Source organism: Myotis yumanensis, unplaced genomic scaffold, assembly GCF_028538775.1.
Source record: "Myotis yumanensis isolate MYYU_CA2020_CCGP unplaced genomic scaffold, mMyoYum1.0.hap1 SCAF_5, whole genome shotgun sequence".
In the NCBI taxonomy this organism is placed as follows: domain Eukaryota; kingdom Metazoa; phylum Chordata; class Mammalia; order Chiroptera; family Vespertilionidae; genus Myotis; species Myotis yumanensis.
This window is the reverse complement of record NW_027223756.1, coordinates 81,836,532-81,845,433: the sequence shown is the minus strand read 5'-3', so window position 1 is coordinate 81,845,433 and position 8,902 is coordinate 81,836,532. Positions and strand designations below refer to the sequence as shown.

The 8,902-nt window shown below is 39.9% G+C and overlaps 1 protein-coding gene across 1 annotated transcript; it reads right to left on the bottom strand.

Moving 5' to 3' along the window:
- Nucleotides 1–7,671: 7,671 nt before the first annotated feature.
- On the bottom strand, nucleotides 7,672–8,685 carry LOC139011440 (olfactory receptor 7E24-like). Its single transcript, XM_070416979.1, has one exon. The coding sequence runs from the start codon at nucleotides 8,659–8,661 to the stop codon at nucleotides 7,672–7,674; it is 990 nt and encodes a 329-aa protein (XP_070273080.1). The 5' UTR covers nucleotides 8,662–8,685.
- Nucleotides 8,686–8,902: the final 217 nt, after the last annotated feature.

Below are 8,902 nucleotides of genomic sequence, written 5' to 3'. Positions count from 1 at the left end.
TCTCTATTCAAATTTTTTCCTGATTCAGTTTTGGAAAATTGAACATTTCTAGGAATGTGTTCATGACATCAAGATTGTTTTATTTGTTGGGATATAGATGTTCCTACTATTTTCTTAGTGCCCCTTGTATTTATGTAGAGTAAGTTGTTATGGCTCCTCTTTAATTTCTGATTTTCTGTATTTGGGTCCTCTCTTTATTTCTTGATAAGTCCTATTAAAAGTTTGTCAATCTTGTTTATCTTTTCAAAAAGAAAACAGCTCTTGGTGTCATTGATCTTTTGTATTTTTTTAGACTCTATTTTATGTATTTCTGCTCTAATCTATAGTATTTCATTTCTTTTACTCACTTTGGGCACTGCTTTTTTGTTCTTTTTCTGGTTCCTGTAAGTATAAGGTTAGATCATTGATGGCAAACCTTTTGAGCTCGGCGTGTCAAAATTTTGAAAAACCCTAACTTAACTCTGGTGCTGTGTCACATATAGAAATATTCATAATTTTTTTAAATATTTGCAACCATAGTAAAAAAAGATTTATATATTTTATATTTATTTAATACTAGAGGCCTGTTGCATGAAAAATTTATGTAATAGGCTTTCCCTTCCCCTGGCTGCCAGCACCGGTTTTCCTCCGGCACCCAGGACCCAGGCCTTTGCTTCAGTCAGAGCCTCCTTCAAGCCTTCGCTGCCCCGCCCGGCCACCCTGGGCCGGGTCACACACGGGATGCCCGCCACCCCGGGTCGCAGATAGCAGGCCCGGATGGCGGCAGGGCAGGCGGGATGGTGCTGTCCTGCCCCACCGCCCTGGGTGGCAAATAGCAGGCCCGGATGTTGGTGGAACAGGCGGGATGGTGCTGTCCCACCCTGCCTGCAGTATGCAAATTAGCAGCCATCTTTGTTGGCGGTTAATTTGCATATCATGCTGATTAGCCAATGGGAGGCGTAGCAAAGGTACGATCAATTACCATGTTTGTCTATTATTAGATAGAATACTTAAATGCCATTTAACAAAGAAAAATCAACCAAAAATATGTATAAAATGAACAAAAACAGAAAAACAATGTATATTTAGGAAAAAATAATAATAAAAACAATGATAATCAAATGGTACAAAAACTAGAAATTAGTGACTTTGGTGCTGAAGTTTGTCTGCTAATTCTTTGATTACAGGTTCATACTTGGTGCACTTCAAGGCCAAGCAAACACCACTAACTTCATCTGTTAGCCGGTTTCTTTTGTCCGTTTTAATATTATTTAATGCTGAGAACAAAGTCTCACAAAAATATGTTGATGAAAATATTGTTAGCAAAGCCATCGCTAGATTTTTATGTAGCTAAAAGTGTCAGGTACTCTGTTCCAAACACTCAAAATTTCTTGTTCGTAGTTGCACTCTTCATTATTCAAACGATTTCGTTCCAGGTTGCCAAGTTTTGACCTTAAGTCGACAAACACATGAGTCCAAATGCTACCTTGAAAATTGCAAGTTGCATCTCTAAATCATCAATTTGCATCCATTGGAAATCCTTTAATTCCAAAGTACTGTAAACAACTACATCCGGATACTTAATTATTTTAATGGTCTGTTCTAGGCTTCTAAATTGGTCAAATCTTTCGCTGAACTGTTCAAATAACAAGTTTACTATATTCTGGTACATAAGTATGGACTCCATTACACTCGTTGTAGTGACCTTCTCGAAATACTTTTTTATCTGAGGAAAATACATATAAGTTTTAGTTTCAATATCTCGCTTGAAAATTTTAAGTTTACTTTCAAAAGATTTGATGTATCCAAACATAACGTCAATACTTTTGCCAAAACCTTGTAATTTTAAGTTCAGTTCATTCATATGAACAGAGAGATCTGTAAAAAACATCAAATTGTTGACCCACGTATGATCATTGACCTGAGGAAAGTTTGCCGGATCCTTATTCTCAATAAATACCGTAATTTCTTCAAAGCACTTCACAAATCACTCAAGTACTTTACCTCGGCTCAGCCATCTCACATTATTGAACATCAGTAGTCCACTATAGGTTGAATCAACTTCCTGTAAAAGTGCAAAAAATTCTCGCTTGTGAAGGAGTCAAGAAGCTATAAAATTCACAATTTTTGTTACAACTGACATTAAATCGTTCAATTCTGAGAATCCCGATTTGTCACACAACACCTCCTGATGGATAATACAATGAAAAGGTACATGTGGATGTCCAATAGCTTCCATAAACAATTTCAGGAATCCCACATTTTTTCCCACCAAATTTGGTGCCCCATCTGTCATGACTGACACAATTTTAGAGATATCAATGTTTAGGTCACTAAATGTTTTTATAACAACCTTACATATTTCGTTTCCTGATGTACCTATTGGCATTGATTCTAACTTTATCAACTCTTCTCTCATTGTGAGACCATCAGAATATCTAGCAATAATGGCCAACCAAGCATTTGATGTGACATCAGTAGTTTCATCAAGAGAAATCGAAAAATATTTACAACTATTTAAGTCTTTTTTTAATTGATGTTGTACATTTCTGTTAAGATCTATTATTCTGTGTTTGATAGTATTTCTACTGAGTGGTAACTCAGAAATTCTTTTAATAACATCATCTTTATTTTTCAGATCATGAAATAGAGCTGGTGCACATCTTAGAAATGTTTCCTTAACAAATTCTCCATCACTGCGGGCTTTTCCATGCTGAGCTATGGAGTGAGCAATACAGTAACTTGCTGATGTTAAATTTGTAGAGCATCTTACAAATTTAATGATGGAATTTGATTGACTTTTATAGAGGTGTAGCTGCCTAGAAATGTATTGATTCCTTTCATCGATACTTTTTTCAAGATCTGACAATGATTAGTTTCAAAATGTCTCTTTACATTCCACATTCTGCTTACTACCATTTCATTACACATTATGCACAATGATCTGTTGTTTCTGTCGACAATCCCATACATCTTGGTCCATATGTCTTGAAAGGGTTGGCTACTGCTACTTCCACTTCCTTTATCATTCAATCTTGCTTTTTAATTTTTTGATTCTCCATCGCAAGGCTGCAAAAATAAATAAATCTAAATCATGGCATTTTTTATAAAAGGTTGATAGGTTTCTTACCTATTAACTTTTTGCAGTGTTGTTGCACTGACTCCTGGTGCAAAACAATTCAAAGATAGTATGTATAACCAACAAATATATGGTGCTGTAATCAATTATCCGACACGCAGAATGTCTTGTCGAGCACTGTTGCACTGTATATCTTTTTCTTCTAACCCTCCCACTTTTGTCTCCTAACGAACATGGTGATCAAGTGCGTCCGTTTGCCAAATGCACCCGAACGCACGGGAAGCTTACCCGAGGCACAGGTTGACAATAATGAGGCCGTTTCCAGAATTGGGCATTTTGTCACTCAAGTAAAAATAAAATGTCATGAGTCAGGGGTGGGCAAACTTTTTGACTCAAGGGCCACAATGGGTTCTTAAACTGGACCGGAGGGCCGGAACAAAAGCATGGATGGAGTGTTTGTGTGAACTAATATAAATTCAAAGTAAACATCATTACATAAAAGGGTACGGTCTTTTTTTTTTTAGTTTTATTCATTTCAAACGGGCCGAATCTGGCCCACGGGTCGTAGTTTGCCCACGGCTGGTATAGATCAATCTCTTTATAGTGCAATTCTTAACCTTTTTATATTAATGTCAATATTGGAACAATGTATCTTGGATGTTTTCACTATGTATCTTTGCTACGCAACACCGATGTACATGTTTACATCCGGTTTTAGAATTGCATTATTGATCATGAGTAACGTGAGTAATAATATTACTCGAGTGATGCCCAACTCTGGCCGTTGCGAGAGACAAATATTTGAATTATGCAATTTTTTATCTCTGTCGATGAGTGTCACCCAAAATGAGTTCGCATGTCACCTCTGACACGCATGTCATAGGTTCACCATCACTGGGTTAGACTGTTTATTTCAGATTTTTCTTGTTTCTTGAAATAGGTCTGTAATGCTATGAATTATGTCTTGGAACTACCTTTTTTATTTGTTTCCAGGTATCTTTTTATTTCCTCCCTGATCTCCCCATTAAACCATTCATTGCTTAGTAACATACTATTTAGCATCCATGTCTTTCTTTGTTTTTCTTTTTTTTTTCCTTGTGATTAATATCTAGTTTTATACCATTATGGTCAGAGAAGATGCTTGATATGATATCAAACTTCTTAAATTTATTGAGACATCTTTTGTTTGTTGGGAGTTTTTTTGTTACTGCTTCAATTTCATTAGCTGTAATCTGTCTATTCAGATTTTTTTTTCCTGATTCCATTTGGAAAAGTGTAAGTTTCTAGGAATGCACGAAATTTTATCTTACCATTTGTAACAGCATGGATGGAACTGGAGAGCATTATGCTAAGTGAAATAAGCCAGTCAGAGAAAGATAAATATCACATGATCTCACTCATTTATGGAATATAATGAACAACATAAACTGATGAACAAAACCAGATCCAGAGACAGAGAAGCATTGATCAGACCATCAAACCTCAAAGGGAAGGTAGGAGAGGGTGGGGGTATAGGGGATAGATCAACCAAAGGACTTGTATGCATGTATATAAGCCTAACCAATGGACACAGACAACAGGGGGATGGTGGCTTGAGTGGGGGATTGGGAGGGGGGTAATGGGGGGATAAGTACACATATGTAATACCTTAATCAATAAAGACATTTAAAGAAAATTTAAACATTTATATACAGTAAAGGCCTTTTAAAAAAATCTTTGCAGAAACCAAGATGGTGGCATAGGTAAACACCGGAGATTGCTGCCTCACACAACCACTTCAAAAATACAACTAAAAGACAGAACCACAGGAAGGCTGGCTGAGTGGAAATTCTACAACTAGGAGGAAAGAGAAAAGCATACCGAGACTCGGAGGAGGCGCAGTGCGGAAGTGAAATACTGAGGTGTGGAGTGCATGCGGAGCGGTGTGGCAGCTGAGGGCGAGGTTGTCTTTTTCAATCAGGAGGGAGTCTCAGACTCTGAGCTCCATTTCCGGGCGAGTCTCTAGGGACCCAGACTCATACGGGAGAAGCGGGACTGTCTGGCATCGGTCAGAACCCGAGGGCAGCTTTCTCTCTGAGGGGCCTGCAGCGATTACTGGGACACTGAGAAGCAGAGCCTCTGAGGGCAAGACTGAGAGCAGCCATAATTGCTAACCCCGCCCGGTATATCCCGTGGGACCCGCCCCGCCCAAGCCCTGCAGGGAGACTTTTGCTGGATAGCCTCAGGCAAAGGCGAGATTAGCACCTCCCTAGAGATCCAGGAGCCAGGAAGCCCAGAAGTCAGAGTGGGACCATCCAGTTTGCAGCTCCTTGGAACCATAAAAGACACACTCAGGGGGCAGATTCGCACCAAAGCCCCATCGAAGCAAGTCTAGCCCCAGAGGGGTGTCTCCAGCACAGAAGTTCTCCCACTGCAGACACAGCTGATTCTCACAGCCAATTGGCCTGGAGGTCAAATCCTCCCAGTTTTACCTACACAATCAAGGCTTAACTACAACAAGACTGTGCACAAAGCCCACAAGGGGGTGCACCAAGAGTGTCTACCTCAGGTAATTGGGACACTTAGCACAGAAAGCCACTCTATCGACACAGCGAAGCATAAAAAATGCCGAGACAAAGAAACAGGACACAAATGACAGAAATGGAGGAAAGCAAACTACTGGATATAGAGTTCAAAACCACACTTTTTAGGTTTTTCAAGAATTTCCTAGAAACCGCCGATAAATGTAGTGAGATCATCAAGAAATCTAGTGAGACCCTCGATGTTGTGATAAAGGACCAACTAGAAATTAAGCATACACTGACTGAAATAAAGAATATTATACAGACTCCCAACAGCAGACCAGAGGATCGCAAGATACAAGTCAAAGATTTGAAATACGAAGAAGCAAAAAACACCCAACCGGAAAAGCAAAATGAAAAAAGAATCCAAAAATACAAAGATAGTGTAAGGAGCCTCTGGGACAGCTTCAAGCATACCAACATCTGAATTATAGGGGTGCCAGAAGAAGAGAGAGAGCAAGATATTGAAAACCTATTTGAAGAAATAATGACAGAAAACTTCCCCTACCTGGTGAAAAAAATAGACTTACAAGTCCAGGAAGCACATAGAACCCCAAACAAAAGGAATCCAAGAGGACCACACCAAGACACATCATAATTAAAATGCCAAGAGCAAAAGACAAAGAGAGAATCCTAAAAGCAGCAAGAGGAAGAAAATCAGTTACCTACAAGGGAGTACCCATACGACTGTCAGCTGATTTCTCAACAGAAATTTTGCAGGCCAGAAGGGAGTGGCAAGAAATATTCAAAGTGATGAATACCAAGAACCTACAACCAAGACTACTTTATCCAGCAAAGCTATCATTCAGAAGTGAAGGCCAGATAAAGAGCTTCACAGATAAGAAAAAGCTAAAGGAGTTCATCACCACCAAACCAGTATTATATGAAATGCTGAAAGGTATCCTTTAAGAAGAGGAAGAAGAAGAAAAGGTAAAGATACAAATTATGAACAACAAATACACATCTATCAACAAGTGAATCTAAAAATCAGGTGAATAAATAATCTGATGAACAGTATGAACTGGTGACTGTAATAGAATCAGGGACATAGAAAGGGAATATACTGACTATTCTTGGCGGGGGGGGGGGGGGGTGAGGGGTGCGGGAAGAGATTGGACAATAATCGTGCACCTATGGATGAGGACAGTGGGTGGGGAGTGAGGGCAGAGGGTGGGGTGGGAACTGGGTGGAGGGGAGTTATGGTGGGAAAAAAGAGTAACTAATGTAATAATCTGAACAATAAAGATTTAGTTTAAAAAAAGAATAAAAAATTTAAAAAATAAAAAATAAATCTTTATTGTTGAAAGTATTGCATATGTCCCTTTCCTATCTTCCCTCATTGCACACTCCCGCGCCCCCCAAGGCTTCACCACCCTATTGTCTGTGTCTATGGGTTATGTATACATGCATATGAGTTCATTGGTTGATCTCTTCCCCCCCCCTTTCCGCGCCACCCCCATTCACTCTTCCCTGCCTTCTCTCTGAGGTTTGACAATCCAACTGCACTCAGTCATGTATACATCCAGATAGTCTCCTAAAGCTAGCTGCTAGCTCAGGGTAGGCAAATGATATGAACAATCCAAGGACAGGGGAGAGGGTTAAGGGTCTCTGATTCCACAATCCAGCTCTTGGGTCCACTGGCAGTTACATCGTCTTGACGAACTCCTCCAACAGACCCGGTCACCAGTGTTTATATATCGTCAAGGGGATTCCAATAAAATCCACAACTGAAAAACAGTGAATTTCATCATCAGAAATTACCTCAGTAAATATATTTGACAGATGCAAATTTTGTATGGAAAATACTCTAAAACTATGGGGAAAGAAGTAAAGTTTAAGTATATACTAAGAAAATTGTGCATTTCACCTGGATATCAGAATCAATTAGGAGAACCTCTCATTCATTTACTATGATGTACAAAGGATCCCAGGACACTCTGCCAATTCAATTAAAGACAAATCAAAAGATGTAAAGTTCATATGTGAGGCACGGAGAGGAATGAAAACTATGAGACAAAAAAGAATGTGACCAAGGATAGAGTATTCACTGGTCTACATGTTTGGTTTTGTTGGTTTTACCAGTCGTATTCCAAAAAGGATTGCAGAGATATTCACATTAGATTGTTTGCTGTAGAGCCGCCATAGGGCACTCTTAATGTCCCTGTTCCTCAGACTGTAAATGAAAGGGTTCAGCATGGGGGTAACTACAGTGTACATGACTGAGGCCACCACGTCCTTCCTGGGGGAAGGCAACAGTGCTGAACCAAAGTAATCTCCAATACCTGTTCCATAAAATAAGCAAACAACAGACAGGTGAGAACCACAGGTGGAGAAGGCTTTATACTTCCCACCTATCAATGGAACTCTCAGAATGGAGGAAACAATTTTATAGTAAGAGCCAACGATCCCTGCGAGTGGAACACCACCAAAGATGGCGCCAGCAAAATACATGACTATGTTATTGGTGATGGTGTCAGAGCAGGCAAGATGAAGGAGTTGAGAAGGATCACAGAAGAAATTAGAAATGTTTACATCCTTGAAGCAGGTAAACTGTAATACCATCAAATTGTGCAGCTGAGAGTCCAAAAGGCTGCTGAAAAATGACACCAAAACTAAGCAGCAGAGGCGTGGGTTCATGATGGCTGAGTAGTGCAGAGGGTGACAGATGGCCACAAACCGGTCATAGGCCATCACAGTCAAAAGCAGGTCATCCATACATCCAAAAAGGAGAAAAAAAGACATCTGTGTCAGGCAGCCCCCATAGGAGATGACTCTGCTGGGAGTCAGGATGCCCACAGCCATCTTTGGAACAGTGGTAGAAATGAAGCCGATGTCCACCAAGGACAGGTTGCAGAGGAAGAAGTACATGGGGGTGTGCAGGTGGGAGTCAGAGCTGACAGTCAGGATGATGAGCATGTTCCCCAACACGGCAATCAGGTACATGGACAGGAAGAGCCCCAAGAGCAGAGGCTGCAGGTCCAGGTCATCTGAGAGACCCAGGAGGAAGAATTCTGAGACACGTGTTAGATTCTTTAGTTCCATGGGGCTGAGACATCTCCTACAAAACGAAAGATGCTTAGAGTAATGAAACAACTACACAGGCAACTGGTGCTGAGTCTATATTTTCGATTCAGTCAAATCAAAATGATGCATTTATAATAAAGGAGAGGTGGCAAACTCAGTACCTCAGAGGAATTTTTCCTCATTGATTTCATGGGTATTTACCTGTTTCTATATATACCTACTTTAGAGACACTAAAGTTAATAGAGTTAATAAAGTCAT

Excerpts from the sequence above, each read along its gene's own strand:
- LOC139011440 (XM_070416979.1), bottom strand. The coding sequence starts at position 8,661 with ATGGAACTAAAGAATCTAACACGTGTCTCAGAATTCTTCCTCCTGGGT.